The sequence below is a fragment of the Planococcus citri genome, chromosome 3 (assembly GCF_950023065.1).
Source record: "Planococcus citri chromosome 3, ihPlaCitr1.1, whole genome shotgun sequence".
NCBI classification, from domain to species: Eukaryota; Metazoa; Arthropoda; class Insecta; order Hemiptera; family Pseudococcidae; genus Planococcus; species Planococcus citri.
This window is the reverse complement of record NC_088679.1, coordinates 77,985,974-78,005,930: the sequence shown is the minus strand read 5'-3', so window position 1 is coordinate 78,005,930 and position 19,957 is coordinate 77,985,974. Positions and strand designations below refer to the sequence as shown.

The 19,957-nt window shown below is 34.0% G+C and overlaps 2 protein-coding genes across 3 annotated transcripts; both read left to right on the top strand.

The window, feature by feature from the left end:
* Window positions 1–788: 788 nt before the first annotated feature.
* On the top strand, window positions 789–4,179 carry LOC135839477 (golgin subfamily A member 6-like protein 22). Its single transcript, XM_065355513.1, has 2 exons — window positions 789–1,003; window positions 1,157–4,179. The coding sequence occupies exons 1-2, from the start codon at window positions 937–939 to the stop codon at window positions 2,953–2,955; spliced, it is 1,866 nt and encodes a 621-aa protein (XP_065211585.1). The 5' UTR covers window positions 789–936; the 3' UTR covers window positions 2,956–4,179.
* A 3,124-nt stretch (window positions 4,180–7,303) lies between these two features.
* Window positions 7,304–18,966, top strand: LOC135839475 (trichohyalin-like). 2 transcript variants are annotated; one of them, XR_010557604.1, is made up of 2 exons: window positions 7,304–8,390; window positions 13,425–18,966. XR_010557604.1 is itself a non-coding variant. In XM_065355509.1 (2 exons), exons 1-2 carry the CDS (start codon window positions 8,324–8,326, stop codon window positions 11,219–11,221), a joined length of 2,748 nt encoding a protein of 915 aa, XP_065211581.1. In that variant the 5' UTR covers window positions 7,573–8,323; the 3' UTR covers window positions 11,222–13,394. The 2 variants fall into 2 exon arrangements, 1 of the variants encoding a protein (XP_065211581.1); XM_065355509.1 differs by lacking the exon at window positions 13,425–18,966 and adding an exon at window positions 8,541–13,394 and having other exon boundaries at window positions 7,573–8,390.
* Window positions 18,967–19,957: the final 991 nt, after the last annotated feature.

Genomic DNA, 19,957 nt, shown 5'->3' with positions numbered 1-19,957 from the left:
GCCTCCAGCAGATATTTCAATGCCCGAAATTTCCGTAAAAATTTACCAAACAGAGTTGGAAATCCAAAGTTCACCCTGTACTTCAATTTCAATGCGCTATCAAGTCGACTGCAGGTTGGTTCAAGTCATTTTGGAGCCTCCAGCAACTTTTTGAAAATTCTTAGAGCCTCCAACAGATTTTAGAATTTTAAAATTTCATAAGAAACAGTTGCAAAGCTAAAATTTACCCTTTAATCTAATTTCAATATGCTATGAAGTCGACTACTCGTAGATTTCAAGTCGTTTTGGAGCCTCCAGCGACTTTTTAGAAATTACCGAAGCCTCCAGCAGATTTTTCAATGCTCAAAACTTCCATAAAATTTTACCAAACAGAGATACCCCATTTTTGACATTACTCTGAGGTGGATCGCAATAAATAAAATTTAAATAAGGTTGCAGAATGAATGAAAAAAAAATGTGAAATTATTTGCCAAAAATACAAAAATGAATTTTTGCGTCTGAAATTTTGGTTATGGAGGATATGATTTGCTCAACGTGATGTTGATGTATTACAAAAGGATTGCCTCACTTGGTGATTTTGTGTTCCTTTCAACTCAATTTTATATTTATCAAACTCAAATTCAGTTTTCCCCTACCGCAATAGGTACCTAGCTACCTACCTGCCTCTTCGAAAGTGATGTCTTATCACTGATACTTTTTGCTATCAAATTATTGATATGTCTACCTATCTAATCTAACACCAGATACTTAATAAGAAATTCTCTTTAAGAATATTTCCTCTACAGAATGCTGAATTCAATCTTAATCTGATGATAGATTATATCCAAGTCTCAAATAACAATAACTTCATTTCTGTCAGTAAAAAATCGAGTTTGTTGTAATTTTTTCCAATATTTTGATCATTTTACAATTTTTAATTCAAAATTTTCAATAAAAATGTTTTTAAATATCAGTAGATTATCAATGATAATAGTTATAATGGTGGCGATTTCAGCAGTAAATGGTAAGTAAAAAGCACTGCCCCCTAGTATTTTATATACATCATTTGTACCTATTAAATACACTTATCAAACTGCAGTTTGAAATAATACATATCTACCTACCTAGGTTCACAATTTTTTTAAATGATTGCACACCTATTATTTTACTATTTTAGTGTGCAGTACTACTACACAGGGCGATTTATCACAGCTGATAGAAACATTGGAAAAACAAAGTAAACTAAAAAGTGAAGAAGGGGGCGAATGGAAGCCACTAGAAAAGTATAAGAATACATTGACAATGATAGAAAAGAAAATACAACCGTTGAGAAAATATTCAAAACTACAAATGGAGGAAGAGGCCAAGTTACCAGAAACTGATACAACGTCGCAGATAGAACAATTAGAAACACAAGGTACACTACAAAGGGAAGAAGAAGGAAAGGTACTAGAAAGCCATACAACGTTGAAGATGAAACAGTTGGGAAAAGAAGGTACACTACGAAGTAAAGTCGAGGGAAAGTCACCAGAAAGGTACACAACTTTGAAGATAAAACAGTTGAGGGAAGAAGAAGGAAAGGTACTAGAAAGCCATACAACGTTGAAGATGAAACAATTGGGAAAAGAAGGTACACTACAAAGTAAACAAGAGGGAAAGTCACTAGAAAGGTACACAACTTTGAAGATAAAACAGTTGGAAAAAAAAGGTACACTACGAAGTAAAGTTGAGGGAAAGTTACCAGAAAGGTACACAACTTTGAAGATGAAACAGTTTGAAAAAAAAGGTACACTGAGAAGTAAACAAGAGGGAAAGTCACTAGTATGGGATACAACATTGAAGATTAGACAGCCAGAAAAACCAGGCAACCTACGAAGGAAGGAAGAAGAAAAGTTGCTAGTGAGAGATACAACTTCAAAAATAAAACAATTGGAAAAGCAAGATGAACTAAAAAGTGAAGCAGAGAGAAAGTTACCAACAACATCAGAGATACCTGAGATACCTTACTTGATAGAAGGGAAAATAAGAGAACAATTCAGAAAAATTGAAGAAATTTTGAAAAAGAAACCCTGGCTGAAAAGATGGTTTATTAAAGAAGATGAATTAAAAAGTGAAGAAGAGCAAACGTTACCAACAACATTGATGGAGGTATCTCACTTAAAAGAAGGAGGTATAAGAGAACAAATCAGAAAAGCAGAAGAAGTTTTGAAAAAGCACAGAAAAGCAGAAGAAGTTTTGAAAAAGAACAGAAAAGCAGAAGAACTTTGGAAAAAGAATCAACAGATAAACAGTTGGTTTACTAAAGAAGATAAACAACAAATTGAAAGAAAATTACTAGAAAGTCATACAACGTTGAAGCTAGAACAGCCAGAAAAAACACATAAATTACAAAGTGATGTAGAAAGAAAGTTTATACCAACAACATTGGTGGTACCTTACTCGGAAGAAGGGGTAAAGAGAGAACAACCTGGAAAAGCAGAAGAAGTTTTGATAAAGAAAACCTGGCCAAAAAGATGGTTTATTAAAGAAGGTAAACTACCACATGAAGAAGATGGAAAATTACCAGAAAGGGATGCAACGTTGAAGATAGAACAGTTAGGAAAAGAAGGTAAATTACAAAACGAAGAAGAGAGAAAGTTACCGACAATGTTGGAGGTACCTTACTTAGAAGAAGGGGAAAAGAGAGAACAGCCTGGAAAAGCAGAAGAAGTTTTGAAAAAGAAATCCTGGCTAAACAGATGGTTTATTAAAGAAGGTAAACTACCAGGTGAAGAAGAGGGGATATTACCAGAAAGTGATGCAACGTTGAAGATAGAACAGTTAGGAAAAGAAGGTAAATTACAAAACAAAGAAGAGAGAAAGTTACCAACAACATTGGAGGTACCTTACTTGAAAGAAGGGGAAAAGATAGAACTACCTGGAATAGCAGAAGGAGTCTTGCACATGAAAAACTTTCTAAAAAGATGGTTTAAATAAACCTTTAGTGGCCAGCCCAACATTGTGTTTTAATTTTTAATTTATTAAAGAATCTGGCAAAGTTTTCAAGAATTTAAAACTGGTTCTATTTTTTTTTTTTTTTTTTTTTTTCAAAATTTACTGGTACCTAGTTTTTGGTAAATTACTAGTAATTTTTGGTGAAAAACGTATTTTGTTAAATTACCGGTAATTTTGAGTAATATTTTTTGGAAATTCCTTGTTAATTATTTTGGTAAATTACCAAATCAAATGCATTAGTCAGCTAGGGAAAAGTTGGTTAACCTTGAGCACTGCACAATATTTTTTATATTTTTTTTAATGTCGGAAAGTTGTTTCTGAATTATTTACTGGTAAAACTTATACTGCTAGGGGGTAGGCACAAAACTTGGGAGGGTCAGAAGAACATATGGTCTGTCTGAAAAAAACGAGTTTGTTGTAATTTTTTCCAAAAAGTAGGTAGTAGGCAGAAAAGGCGTTGACTATAAGGTACAGTATGACACAAAAGTAGTGCTTGGTGGCTTTTATTTCCAAGTGGGGAGAGTTTGTGAGATGAATGAAGTGGTGTTGAGTGGGAAAAAAATAAGGACTTTCAAAAGCGACCCTTGAAAATTTCAGGCCCATGCACAGGGTGTCCACAAATTGAAAAACCGGTTTGGTCAAAAAATTGAAACCAGTTTTTATTGGTGCAATGTATTCTACACACTAAGGCAATAAAAACGGGATATGAATTTTTGGTGTGATCAACATATTCAAATTTCTGCTTCCTAGGTCATCCCCAACCCATTTAAAGCGGAATTAAGGTGAAAATCCTCTTATTTTGCCCCTATTTTCGGGTTTTTCCATCTTAAAAGGAGTAGGGATGACCTAGAAAGCTGAAATTTGGATATGTTGATCACAATGGGAATACTGTCTATGTTATGCCCCTCCAAAAAAATGACCTTTCTGTAATTTTCAACTTTGACCCTCCCCACTCCAGAGGTCAACTCTAGCTCCCAAAAGAATCCCATTCCCCAAGTTTGACTTCATTTTATCAATTAGAACAGGTTACAAGTCCCATGTCATAAAATGTAAAATTATTAAAATCACGTCACTTTGAGGGGTTGTAGTGCCACCCCCCTTGAGGCTAGGGAGTTGGTCGATAGCTCATTTGATAGGTATTGGAGAGGAGATGAAATGATCACTAAGCTCATTTTACTCAAAATTCAATATTTCAGGAGTTCTTGACGAAAAACTGATTTTGGGGGGCTTTGATCCATTGTGGGGGGGGGGTTCGCTCGTGGGGTAGGGGCGGGGACTTTTAGTATGTTGTTCAGCATACCACCCTAGACGATATTCACCAAAAAAACCTTTGATCGCAATAATGTTTGGGTTCACCTATTTTTTTCTGCTATTTGACTGGGCTATCTACAACTTTTCTCTAACTACAATTTTAGGTACCTATTTTTTATCAACTGGTTGCAAATTAATAAACCGGTTTCAAAAAATTCATATCACTTTCTCGTAGCCTAAACCCTAAAAGTGTGGAATACATGGGACATGGGAAAAAAAAAAACCAGACTGAATTTTTTGACCAAACCGGTTTTTCAATTTGTGGACACTCTGTGCTATGGGCCTGAAATTTTCAAAGTCGCTTTTGAAAGCACTTATTTTGGGGGAAAGCTGAATTTCTCATCATTTGTTCAGATTGGTCTCTAAAACAACCCATCAAAAGTTGCACCCCGCAACTTGACCGCTACCTTCGCAAGAGGTCATTAACCTTTGCCGATACAGGTTTTTCGGCTGTATCGCCGAGATGAAGGATCCGAGAGGAAATATGTTCAAACAAAAATTGTTCTACGCAAAATTTCCTATCAGAATGACCAGTTCAGCTTTTCTCAAAATGGCGATTTCACCCTTACTAAGGAGGTGGTAAAGTTGTTAATTTTATGAAAATTGTTTTAAAAAATGAAAATTGACAATTTAAAACGTGAACTCGATTCACGGTAGACCCGAAAATATGTTGACGAAAGTTGCACACTGCAACTTGTCTGCCACCCCCCGCAAGAGGTCATTAACCTTTGTCAATCTACGTTTTTCGGCTATATCGCCGAAATTAAGGGTCCGAGATATGTGATTGAACTAAAATTTGACCTAGAAGGATGCAATTTGGGATATATCCTATTTTCAACCTGCCAAATCGATTAGAAATTGTTTCAAACCATTTTGAGCATTTCTGGAGCGTCCAGCAGATTTTTGAAACCTGAAATTTCCACAAAATTTCATTTCAACACGCTAGGGAATCGACTGCCAGTAGATTTCAAGTCATTTTGGAGCCTCCAGTGACTTTTTGGAAATTACTGGAGCCTCCAGCAGATATTTCAATGCTCGAAATTTCCATAAAAATTTACCAACAGAGTTGGAAATCCAAAATTTACTCTGTACTCCAATTTTAATACGCTATCAAGTCGACTGCAGATTGGTTCAAGTCATTTTGGAGCCTCCAGCGACTTTTCAACCCGCAAGAGGTCATTAACCTTTGTCAATCTACGTTTTTCGGCTATATCGCCGAAATTAAGGGTGGTCGGAGGGAAAAAAGTGATTGAACTAAATTTATTCTACGTCAAATTTCCTATAGACCAGTTCAGTTTAAATATATTTTTCGATTTTTGGTGAATTTTTGAAAATCAAATTTAGCTCAAAAATGAGGGGAAAAAATCAAAATTTTACCAAATTAACCTAGAAAGCTGAAATTTGGGATATACGCTATTTTCAACCTGCCAAATCGATTGGAAACGATTTCAAACCATTTTGAGGAATTCTGGACTCTCCAGCACATTTTTGAAACTTGAAAATCCCACAAAATGTCATCAAATGAAGTTGGGAAGCGGAAATTGTCGCTGCAATCCAATTTATATACGCTATTAAGTCGACTGCTGGTGGGTTTGAGTCTTTTTGTGGTCACCAGCGACTTTTTGGAGCCTCCAGTAGATATTTGAAACTTGAAATTTCTACAAAATTTCATCAAATGGAATTGAAAAGCTGAAATTCATTCCGTAAACTAATTTTAATACGCTATGAAGTCGACTGCAAGTAGATTTCAAGTTGTTTCGTAGACGTCAGCGAGTTTTTGGAAATTACTAGAGCCTCCCGTAAATTTTTGAAACTTGCAATTTCTACAAAATTTCATCAAATGGATTTGGAAAGCCAAAAGTAAATTCTGATAGACTTTGTGACATTTTTTGAAAAACAAAAGTTTCTAAAAATTTTCTGGAGGCTTTAAAACGGATTGAAACTGCCTGGGATCCAACTCATAATAATGTCAAAAATAGGCTGTCTTTGTTTGGTAAAATTTTATGGAAATTTTGAGCATTGAAAAATCTACTGGAGGCTCCGGTAATTTCCAAAAAGTCGCTGGAGGCTCCAAAACGACTTGAAATCTACCGGTAGTCGACTTCATAGTGTATTAAAATTAGTTTATAGAGTAAATTTCAGCTTTCCAACTGTTTTTTATAAAATTTTAAGTTTCAAAAATTTGTTGCAAGCTTTAGGAATTTTTGAAAAGTCGCTGGAGGCTCCAAAATGACTTGAACCAATCTGCAGTCGACTTGATAGCGCATTAAAATTGGAGTACAGAGTGAATTTTGGATTTCCAACTCTGTTGGTAAATTTTTATGGAAATTTTGAACATTGAAAAATCTACTGGAGGCTCCGGTAATTTCCAAAAAGTCGCTGGAGGCTCCAAAACGACTTGAAATCTACCGGTAGTCGACTTCATAGTGTAGGTAAGATTAGTTTATAGAGTAAATTTCAGCTTTCCAACTGTTTTTTATAAAATTTTAAGTTTCTAAAATTTGTTGCAAGCTTTAGGAATTTTTAAAAAGTCGCTGAAGGCTCCAAAATGACATGAACCAATCTGCAGTCGACTTGATAGCGCATTAAAATTGGAGTACAGAGTGAATTTTGGATTTGCAACTCTGTTGGTAAATTTTTATGGAAATTTCGAGCATTGAAATATCTGCTGGAGGCTCCAGTAATTTCCAAAAAGTCACTGGAGGCTCCAAAATGACTTGAAATCTACTGGCAGTCGACTCCCTAGCGTGTTGAAATGAAATTTTGCGGAAATTTCAAGTTTCAAAAATCTGCTAGAGGCTCCAGAACTGCTCAAAATGGTTTGAATCAATTTCTAATCGATTTGGCAGGTTGAAAATAGGATATATCGCAAATTTCATCCTTCTAGTTCAAATTTTAGTTCAATCACATATCTCCAACCCTTAATTTCGGCGATATAGCCGAAAAACGTAGATTGACAAAGGTTAATGACCTCTTGCGGGGGTGGCAGACAAGTTGCAGTGTGCAACTTTCGTCAACATATTTTCGGGTCTACCGTGAATCGAGTTCACGTTTTAAATTGTTGATTTTCATTTTTAAAAACAATTTTCATAAAATTGACAACTTTACCCCCTCCTTAATAAGGGTGAAATCGCCATTTTGGGAAAAGCCGAACTGGTCACGCTGGTAGTAAATTTAGCGTAGAACAATTTTTGTTTGAACATTTCTCCTCTCGGACCCATCATGTCGGCGATACACCCGAAAAACCTGTATCGGCAAAGGTTAATGACCTCTTGCGGGGGTAGTGCTCAAGTTGCGGGATGCAACTTATGATGGGTTGTTTTAGAGGCCAATCTGAACAAATAATGTGAAATTCAGCTTTCCCCTAATTTTTCTGATGTTCGATTAAAAATTTTTGCTAAAATGGCTGTACTATACAAACAAATTGTTTTGTACTTATTTATTTTCAAGATTAGAAAAATTATTACAAACAAATATCACCAGAAACATTTTTTTTCCTCATCTGGTTCTTCAAAGTTATAAATAGAATTTAAATAGGGTTGCAAAAGAATAAAAAAAAATGTGGAATTATTTGCCAAAAATACAAAAATGAATTTTCACGTCTGAAATTTCGTTTATGGAGGATGTGGTTTGCTCCACGTGATGTATTATAAAAGGACTACCTACCTCACTTCGTGATTTTGTGTTTCTTTCAACTCAATTTTATATTTATCAAACTGAAAATTCAGTTTTCCCCTACCTCAATAAGTACCCACCTCTTCCGGCTCTTCAAAAGGATGTCTTATCACTGATATTTTTTGCTATCAAATTACTGATATGTCTACCTATCTAATCTAACACCAGATACTTAATAAGAAATTTTATTAAAGAATATTTCCTCTACAGAATGCTGAATTCAATCTTAATCTGATGATAGATTATATCCAAGTCTCAAGTTACAATAATTTCATTTCTGTCTGTAAAAAATCGAGTTTGTTGTAATTTTTTCCAATATTTTGATCATTTAATTTACAATTTTCAATTCAAATTTTCAATAAAAATGTTTTTAAATATCAGTAGATTATCAATGATAATAATTATAATGGTGGTGATTTCAGCAGCAAATGGTAAGTAATAAGCACTAGCTACATACATATTTTATATACATAATTTGTACCTATTAAATACACTTATCAAACTGCAGTTTGAAATAACTATCTATCTAGGTTCACAATTTTTTTCTAAATGATTGCACGCCTATTATTTTACTATTTTAGCGTGCAGTACTACTACACAGGGCGATTTATCACTGCTGATAGAAATATTGGAAAAACAAGGTAAACTAAAAAGTGAAGAAGAGGACAAATGGAAGCCACTAGAACAGTATAAGTTTACATTGACAATGGTAGAAAAGAAAATACAACAGTTGAGAAAATTTTTAAAACTACAAACGGAGGAAGAGGCAAAGTTACCAGAAACTGATACAACCTCGCAGATAGAACAATTACAAACACAAGGTAAAGTACAAAGGGAACAAGAAGAAAAGGTACTAGAAAGGCATACAACGTTGAAGATAAAACAGTTGGAAAAAAAAGGTACACTGCAAAGTAAAGTTGAGGGAAAGTCACCAGAAAGGTACACAACTTTGAAGATAAAACAGTTGGAAAAAAAAGGTACACTACGCAGTAAAGTTGAGGGAAAGTCACCAGAAAGGTACACAACTTTGAAGATAACACAGTTGAAAAAAGAAGGTACACTAAGAAGTAAACAAGAGGGAAAGTCACCAGTAGGGGATACAACGTTGAAGATTAGACAGCCAGAAAAACCAGGCAACCTACGAAGGAAAGAAGAAGAAAAGTTACTACACAGAGGTACAACTTCAAAAATAAAACACTTGGAAAAACAAGATGAACTACAAAGTGAAGCAGAGAGAAAGTTACCAACAACATCAGAGATACCTTACTTGAAAGAAGGGAAAATAAGAGAACAATTCAGAAAAATAGAAGAAATTTTGAAAAAGAAACCCTGGCTGAAAAGATGGTTTATTAAAGAAGATGAATTAAAAAGTGAAGTAGAGCAAACGTTACCAACAACATTGGTGGCGGTACCTCACTTAAAAGAAGGAGGAATAAGCGAACAAATCAGAAAAGCAGAAGAAGTTTTGAAAAAGAATTCCCAGATAAACAGACGGTTTACTAAAGAAGATGAACAACAAAGTGAAGAAGAGGGAAAATTATCAGAGTGGTATATTACCCCAAAGATAAAACAGTTAGAAAAAGAAGATAAACAACAAAGCAAAGAAAAGGGAACGTCACCAGAAAGGTATACAACATCAAAGATGAAACAGTTAGAAAAAGTAGGTCAAGTACAAAGTGCAGAAAAGGGAAAGTCACCAGTACAGAAACCAATTAACCTACAAAAGGAAGAAGGAAAGTTACTAGAAATGGATACAACATTGAAGATGAAACAGTTGGAAAAAGAAGGTAAACAACAAAGTGAAAGAACATTACTAGAAAGTCATACAACATTGAAGCTGGAACAGTTGGAAAAAGAAAGTAAATTAAAAAGTGAAGTAGAGCAAATGTTACCAACAACACTGGTGGAGGTACCTCACTTGAAAGAAGGAGGAATAAGAAAACAAATCAGAAAAGCAGAAGAAGTTTTGAAAAAGAATCCCTGGATAAACAGATGGTTTACTAAAGAAGATAATCAACAAAGTGAAGAAGAGGGAAAATTATCAGAATGGTATATTACTCCAAAGATAAAACGGTTAGAAAAAGAAGGTAAACTACAAAGTGAAGAAAAGGGAAAGTCACCAGAAAGGTATACAACATCAAAGATGAAGCAGTCAGAAAAAGTCAGTAAACTACAAAATGGAGAAGTGGGAAATTCACCAGTACAGTATACAACGTTGAAGATACAAGTAGAACAGTCACAAGAACCAATTAACCTACAAAAGGTAGAAGGAAAGTTACTAGAAAGGGATACAACATTGAAGATGAAACAGTTGGAAAAAGAAGGTAAACAACATAGTGAAGGAAAATTGCTAGAAAGTCATACAACGTTGAAGCTAGAACAGTCAGAAAAAACACGTAAATTACAAAGTGATGTAGAAAGAAAGTTGATACCAACAACATTGGTGGTACCTCACTTAAAAGAAGGAGGAATAAGAAAACAAATCAGAAAAGCAGAAGAAGTTTTGAAAAAGAATCCCTGGATAAACAGATGGTTTACTAAAGAAGATAAACAACAAAGTGAAGAAGAGGGAAAATTATTAGAATGGTATATTACTCCAAAGATAAAACAGTTAGAAAAAGAAGGTAAACTACAAAGTGAAGAAAAGGGAAAGTCACTAGAAAGGTATACAACATTGAAGATGAAACAGTTGGAAAAAGTCAGTAAGCTACAAGGTGGAGAAGTGGGAAAGTCACCAGTACAGTATACAACGTTGAAGATACGAGTAGAACAGTCAAAAAGGGATACAGCATTGAAGATGACACAGTTGAAAAAAGAAGATAAACAACAAAGTGAAGGAAAATTACTAGAAAGTGATACAACGTTGAAGCTGGAACATTTAGAAAAAACACGTCAATTAAAAAGTGATTTAGAAAGAAAGTTGATACCAACAACATTGGTGGTGCCTCACTTGGAAGAAGGGGTAAAGAGAGAACAACCTGGAAAAGTAGAAGAAGTTTTGAAAAAGAAAACCTGGCTAAACAGATGGTTTATTAAAGAAGGTAAACTACCACGTGAAGAAGAGAGAAAATTACCAGAAAGGGATACACCGTCAAAAACAGAACAGTTGGAAAAAGAAGTTAGATTACAAAATGAAGAAGAGAGAAAGTTACCAGCAACATTGGAGGTACCTTACTTAAAAGAAGGGGAAAAGAGAGAACAACCTGGAATAGCAGAAGGAGTCTTAAACATGAAAAACTTTCTAAAAAGGTGGTTTAAATAAACCTTTAGCCACCCAACATTGAATTTTAATTTTTAATTTATGAAAGAATCTGGCAGGGTTTTCAAGAATAAACAGATTTTATTTTTTTTTTATTTTAAAATTACTTTACTGGTAAGTACCTAGTTTTTAATAAAGTACTAGTAATTTTTGGTAAACAAAATTATTATGTAGTTATTTCTGGTAAATAACTGGTAATTTTTGGTGAAAATAAAAAATGTATTATTTTGGTAAATTACTGGTAATTTTAAGTAATAATTTTTTGGAAATTCCTTAAGACTTTTTAAATTTTTCTTATCTAATGTTACTGTTAGGAAGTTGTTTCTGAATTATTTACTGGTAAATTGGTAAAATTAGTACTGCTAGGGGGTAGACGCAAAACTTGGGGGGGCAGAAAAACATATGTTTACAGTTTGGCATAAAAGGAAAAGATAAGGGCTTTCAAAAGCGACCTTGAAAATTTCAGGCCCAACAGGGTCAAGGGTGTCCACAAAATGAAAAACTGGTTTGGTCAAAAAAATTGAAAAACCGGTTTGGTCAAAAAATTGAAACTGGTTTTTATTGGCGCAATGTATTCTACACACTAAGGTGACAAAAACGGGGTATGAATTTTTTGAAACCAGTTCATTAATTTGCAACCAATTGACAAAAAGTACCCAAAAAATTGCAGATAGGGAAAAACGCTTGAAACAAAAGTTGTAGAGCGTGGAAAATTACACAATTCTGTCTAATCACATTTTGAAACCGGGTTCATTGGTTAGCATTTAGCAACCAGTTTCTGACAATCACCTGAAAATTGGTGATAGAGAAAAAAGCTTGAAACAAACGTTGTACAGTGTGAAAAATTGAACCATTTTCACTGATCGGGTTTTGAAACCAGTTCATTAATTTGCAACCAGTTATCAAAAGTTACCTAAAAATTGGAGATCGAGAAAAAAGCTTGAAACAAAAGTTGTAGGGTGTGAAAAATTACACAATTTTGTCAATCAAATTTTGAAACCAGTACATTGGTTCGCATTTACATTTAGCAACCAGTTTTTCACAATCACCTAAAAATTGGAGATAGAGAAAAAAGCTTGAAACAAAAGTTGTAGAGCGTGAAAAATTGAACCATTTTCGCTGATCGGATTTTGAAACCGGTTCATTAATTCGCAACCAGTTATTAAAAATCAGGTAGGTATTTTTTTTCAACTGGTTGCAAATTATTGAACTGGTTTAAAAAAATTCCTATCACGTTTTTGTCGCCTTACACTATAAGTAGTATACATCGCGCCAGTAAGAACCAGTTTCAATTTTTTGACCAAACCGGTTTTTCAATTTGTGGATACCCTGTGCATGGGCCTGAAATTTTCAAGGTCGCTTTTGAAAGCCCTTATTTTTTTCTACCCAACGCCGCGCCGCTTCATTCATCTCGCCGGCTCTTTCCACTTAGAAATGAAAGCCACTGAGCACTACTTTTGTGTCACACTGTATATGAAGCATGTGTTTCCAAAACGCACTAAGTCCATTTTCAGAGATTCTGAGGTTGCAAGGCCATCTGACATAAAGTTGCGGCCCAAAATGGCTGATTTTTTGATATGTTGTGCCCAAGGGTCTTGGCTACAACATATCAAAAAATCAGCCAATTTAGCTGCATTTCTACATTTCCAAATTGTACTCGTACTAAGTATCATGAATTTCTTATCAATATTTTTTTCAAAGAGTATGCGTATTTAAGGTGCAATTTCTGGTACCTACGTTTTGGAAACACATGCTTCATGTAGTCAGAGGTATAGGTATTAGGTACATAATAACATTTTTGATCATTTTATAATTTTCAATGAAAATGTTTTTAAATATGGTCCTTTAAATTTTATTGGATGAACAATTTATTCCCACACACATTTCAACAGTAGAATATCAATGATAAAATAGTTATAATTTCTGTTTGTAAAAAATTGAGTTTGTTATAATTTTTTCTAATAAAGAGGTACCTACCTACATTTGGTCATTTTTCAATAAAAATGCTTGTAAATACCTATATGTAGAATATCAATGATGGTAGTTATAATGGTACTGATTTCAGCAGTAAATAGTAAGTAATAATCACTAGATACCTACATATTAATTATAGACCTCTACATACATACTTATCAAACTGCAGTTTGAAACATCTGCCTAGGTTCATCAAATTTTTTAACATTATTGCATACCTGTATCATTGTAGTGTGCTGTATTACTACGAGGGTAGATCTATCAAAGGTGATAGCGCAGTTAGAAAAAGAAGGTAAACTACGTAGTGAAGAAGCAGATCCGAAGATAACTTACTTAAGAGAAGGGGAAAAGGTAAAAGGTCCAATCCGGAACAGCAAAAGATGTTTGAAGAAAAAATCCTTGTTAAAAAGATGGTTTGACTAAATCTCCAGCTGCCAAATTTGACAATCTTACAAGTGTTGTAATTTATGAAAGAATCTGACAGGTTTTTCAAGAATTCAGAACCAGTTCTATTTTTTAAAGAGGTATCTTATTCAAAAAAGCATTACATTAGTCCTATTAAAAGTTTCTAGACCAGCCCATTTGTTGAAAAACTATAATGAACTATTATTAGCATTCACTTTTGTAATTGAATTATTTGAGAAACATATACCTATGTACAAATATCATTTTCCAACTTTTCCGTCCAATTTTTGACGCCTAAAAGAGTGAAAACACTGATTTTTACTACATCTCCAAAGAAAATTAGCTCCTATGAATCTTCAAACTGGAAAAAATTTCAAATACGCTATTTTTGTAGTTTTCAAGTTAGCCACCCATCTTAGGGTGGTCCTTATTTTTGAAGTTAGGATTTTTTCCGCTCCCACCCCCTAAAGTGGTGACCTCAGGTGAGAAAATAATTCTCTTGATATAGGTAGTTTAAATTTATGCGACTGGGAATGAGAGGGAGATAAGAATCCCTTCCTTACGGTGTGGTGAGAATGTGAATAATTCCCTATGGGTGGAAATTATTCTCATTAAGTTGCCAAGATAGCTCAGAACATGAGACTTGTACCCAACCACTAATTCAAAATATACATAGTTTGCTGTGAAGAAATAAAATGAATTAATTATTTGATAAGGGTAGAGGCACCAAATATGGACCACTTTTTTTTGGAGGATTACCACTTGAAAACTATAGTGGGTAGAAACCTCCACAAAGGCTTAAAATGAAGTTCCATCCTTCCACTAACACTGTACAAAACTTCAGGGGCAAAGACCAACTTTAAGTATGTTTTTTTATTGTTAAGTGATGAGTGTCAAAATGACAGTTCAAAATTTTGGACACCTAATATGGACCACTTATAAAATTTTAAAATAAACATACTTTCACATTTTTCAAAAAGTCATATTTTTTGTAGAAATGAACAAAAAAACATACTCTAAGCAGTTCAGGTTAATTTTGAATATTTTTTTTTGAATTGTTGAGTGACGAGTGTCAAATTGACAGTTCAAAATTTTGGACGCCTAATATGGACCACCTAAAGAATTTCAAAATAAACATATTTTTACATTCCAAAACATCATATTATTTATTTATAGAAATGAACAAAAAAAGTATTTGTATTTCAAGCATTCCTCTTTTCAGTGGCTGTAAAAAATAAGTAAAAAATTCAATATCACAGGTGGTCCATATTAGCGCACCCCATAAAAAAAAACTTTGCACCAAAAATTTCTGCACATACCCTCATTTTTAGCAAAAACTAATCACTCCAGCAGAAACTACGTCCTTTTTTGATATTACAAACATCAATGACATTCAGAAAATTACACCACATATATATTTGAATGAAAGTTGAAAAACACACTAAAAAAATTTTTCAGTGTCTCAAAACAGTTTTTTGTAAATTTCTGAGCGAGTTTTGACTTTACAGTTGTAATTTTTGTCTCATTTGTTTTTTTGGTGAAAAATACATAGGGCAAAACGCTCTGATGTCACACAGCGTATAAGTGGTTGCGGATCTTGATTCCCCTTACATTCTGTAGGCTTCAAGCTAGTGATTGTTCTGTCCACTTTGCATTTTGATATGCCAAAACTTTCAAACCATCTTGAGGATCCCATTATTGGCTCTAAATTGTAGAGAATTTTGTCCCCTTTCCAACGGTATTAAATTTTTTGAAATTTGCAAAAGTCTTCCTTGAGAAAATTCACTCAAGGAGCTGAAAAAGGTAGCCAATTCAACATATTGTTCTGTTCACTTTGCACTTTGAGGCAACAGAACTTTTAAACCATCTCAAGGACCCCATTATTTTATGGCTCTAGATTGTAAAGAATTTTGTCCCCTTTCCAACGGTAATAAATTTTTTGAAATCTTCAAAGGGTTTCCCTGAGGAAATTGACTTAAGGAGCAGAAAAATGCGGCAAAATTCAACTCATTGTTCTGTCAGCTTTGCACTTTGAGGTGGCAGAACTTATAAAATGGCTATAAATTGTAGAGAATTTTGTCCCCTTTCCAACGGTAATAAATTTTTTGAAATCCTCAAAGGTCTTCCTTGAGGAAATTGACTTGACGAGTTAAAAATGGTAGCCAATTTAACATATTGTTTTGTCCACTTTGAACTTTGAGGCGGCAGAACTTTTAAACCATCTCAAGGAACCCATTATTTTATGGCTCTAAATTGTAGAGAATTTTGTTCCCTTTCCAACGGTACTACATTTTTTGAAATCCTCAAAGGTCTTCCTCGAGAAAATTGACTAGACGAGCTGAAAAGTAGAGGTGAACTGCATTGTTTACAGCTAGACTTGTAAGGTTTAGCCTACCATTCACAAGGCGCATGTATGCAACCTGAAATGCGCGTTTTGCCCTATAGGCATACATTTTTTCCTGACAGATTGCGCTAATTACCAATGAGAACAGACGCTGGTCCATATTGTGGATTGGTCCATAATTGGTGCCCTTACCCTTACAACAATTTAAAGGATTTATTAATACGTTTTTATATGAAAGCACAACTTAAACCTTTCAATACAAGAAGTTGCCTAAGATCCGTATTAAGGCAGAATAATTACATCACTAGACTAGTAAATATGTATCTACATATTATGCAGCTATTATATTAACTCTTGATGATTCACTCAAGTGTAATCACCACAAGTGCAATATCCAATAACTTATTAAATACATACTTAGATAATTAAGTTATGTAATCAAACCATCAAAATAAATAATTAGAGAAGTACCCATACCTCTAGATAGGTACCTACCTATCCTCACCAATTAATCAATGTGGTTGGTCAATTAGGTAGGTGAATGCATTTCAGCACCCACAGAACACTGTTCACGTTCTCCATTCTTTCAGGGGCTTCACTACTAATACTAAGAGCGGCATGGAATCCTTAACTAAAAGAAGTAAAAAAGTCCACTAATAAACCATCATTGGATCAAATTATTATTAAAAACAAATTACTTTAATTCACACAAAGGTGGTTTTTAATTATCATTGATAGATTGTGGAGAAAACTACGACAATTCACTACATATATTTAAGATGACAAGACGTCATTTTACTGCAGGTTCAACATCAAATGAAGATTTAGCCCCACAATACCCCTATTCATATTCATACTTTTGTTGGACTTTTGGCGCAAAATTATTCCTTTGATGTAAGCTGCCATAGCCGTGAGAGTGGGAAAGGTTATTGACCTAATGTTAAGCTATAAATTACACGTTACCGAGTACTTCCAGTACAGGAGGTACTTAAAATAATTACCACCCCAAGCCGTGAAGGCAAGATGCACTATGTCACCCTATTTTTATTTTTTCCATTTTCAAAAAATTCGGGCTGGGGTGGGCCCCTCAATTTTCAAAAATTAAAAAAAAAACCAATTCAAAGAAAATTTTATAAAATTTCAAAATTTTGAGTTCCATCATCTCTAGAAGGTCCTTTTTGAGTACAAAAAGACTCTCATGACGATTTCAGCCCCCTCCCATGAAAACCAAGCTGACCCCCAGAATAGCTGAAATTCATATAATATTATGTGGGATGTCCTAAAATTAGTTGTTTTTGGTCTTTCCTCCTCCCAACCCACAAAGTGGTGTTCTTTGGTGAGAAAATAATTCCCTATTTTTTATTTTTTCCATTTTCGAAAAATTTGGGTTGGGCGGGCTCCTCAATTTTCAAAAATTTGAAAAAAAAACAATTCAAAAATTTCAGCTATTCTGGTGGGGTCAGCTTGGTTTTCATGGGAGGGGGCTAAAATCGTCATGAGAGTCTGTTTTACTCAAAAGGGACTTTTTAGAGACAATGGAACTCGAAATTTTGGAATTTTAAAAATTTTTCTTTCAATTGTTTTTTTTTTAATTTTTGAAAATTTAGGGGCCCTCCGCAACCCAAATTTTTCAAAATGGAAAAAATAAAAAATAGGGAATCATTTTCTCACCCGAGGTCCGTGACTTTAGGGGGTGAGAGCGGAAAAAATCGCGATTTTTACAAAATCCCTATTTTTCTCAAAACTTCGAGCACCCTTATGTATTTCTCCTGCAAATGCGCTTTGAGAACTGGATCTCTCATCGAGATCACCACCCCCCCCCCATTCAAAAAAATATATATATATTCAAAGCTCGTCGCGTCGCTCCCAAGCTCAAAAATCTCAACAATTGAACATTGGAACGACCCTCAAGCATCATTTTCGTTCTACATAATTTCTCTTCTTAAACTTCTATCGACGTAAAAATACAGAAAATCCCCTTTGATTATTTTCTTGTTTACACGTTTATTAACATCACCTAATACTTAATTGAAAAACCATAAACCTAACTCAAACAGGAAAAAAAAATTAGGTACCTACTAGAGAAAGGAAAAAAGAACGATGCTATTGTTTTCAAGAAACTAGGCAACTTACCTATCTAATACTGAAAACGATACACACGGAATTATAAAAGTGAAAAATAAATAGCATAAAGGAAAGATAAAAGAGTCTGAGTGTATTTACTTTTATCTCTAAAAGAATGATGGCTGATGAAACGAGCGGTATCCTTTTCGTTTAACATAAAATCGAAGTTTTTAGGGATTAATAGAATCAACACATTACCGCTAAACTTGAACGGAATTTAAGTTGGAGAACGGTATTACGCAATTCAGCTTTTTGTTTTTCTTCATCGTCCAGAGCTGGAAAAATCTTCTTGTCGCTTTTAAATTCGTTTAATTATAAAGACAAGTTTTTCCTTTTACGTACTTTAATTTTATCGGGTGTGCGAAGTGATTTTCGATGAGGTTTGTTTTTATTATAATAAAAAAATTTATGATGGACAATGTGGTGATTTTTTTTATTTATCGTATAAGAAGGATAAGTATTTGGAGCGAAATATTGTAACAAAAAACGTTCCTTTTCCTTTTGAGGTGGACATGTTTGTAATTAAAACTTTTCATTCATTCGGACTCTACAGTGACGTTATCCTTTGGCAAAAGTGATACAAAAATTAGTCACTAGTCGAACTAAACGTTCGCAGATAAGGTTTAAAAGCAAGAAGCTGTGCATTTAAATTGTATAAATTTGTTGTACAAACAAAAGAGCTCGAGATGTGAGCTAAACGTTGCGACGATTATACGAACAGTACCACTCCTATTGTTTTAAATGACAACCTTTACCACGAGTAAAGATTAAACTGTGTGATTCATTCTGTTTATAATGTCTACCCACGTTCCTAGTTATGTACCCACTGCCTATTATAGGTATCTGTATTTCTCTTATATGATATAACTTAACTAAATGAAGAATTGATACTGCCTATTCACCCTGCTGTAATTATTTCATCTTTTATCTGGTGTTACTTTCCTCCATCGATACATTTGATATTATATTTTTGGAGTCGCAGTTTCGATAAAGCATTGATTAACTTGTTGCTTGAACAGGGACTAATCTTGATTTTAATTAGTGAAATGGTGCAGTATTAGAGTGAATCACGAAAGAAAAAGTGTCGAAATTCAGTGAAGACCTTAATTTTGAGTTGAAAGTCATCCAGATCAATTTTTAGCTCCGGAGGTGTCCTAGGAGGAGAGATATGGGTTCTCAGGGAGGGGAAATTTTCAAAAAAATCGTATTTTTTTGCTCTAGATCTACTCAATTCATTTTGAAGGCGGAGGGGGGGGGGAGTTTTGAAAATTTTTCCTTCACAAATATTTCACAATAATTATGCCAAAACATCGAAAGATATCATTTTTGAAACTTAAGCAATTTTTTGAAACGCAGTGGTGCCAACTTTGGTCATTATTTTTAATATTTCAAAAAATGGAAAAGATAGGTAGCCAAAAATTCGTCAATTTTTTTCGATTTTTCGAAGTTGGCAATAATGGCCGAAAAATTAGCACCACTGCGTTTCAAAATAATTTTCCCAGTTTCAAAAAATCATATCTTTTGATAGTTTGGCATAATTAATGTAAAATATTTGAGGAAAAAAATTTTCAAATTTGAAACAAAAATTCAAAAATTCGCCAAAAATTTAAAAATTGAATTCAGCTCTGGGAATTTGCCTCAAGGGAGTATGTTTCTAGGCTCTTTCAGTTTAGATTTTTTGTGGGTTGAGAAATTTCCTTCGTGAACTCTTAAAGCGAATTTTGATTCTCTTCAGAAATTTCAAATCATTCTAGAAATGCTTAATAAAATAAACCTTACAAACAAAGCAATTGAAAAAAAAATTTATAGGGATCCACAACGATAAAAATTAATTAAAAATATTACCACGTTTCCGAAAATTGATTCCTCCTACCCCTGTTTCCCCCCACTCG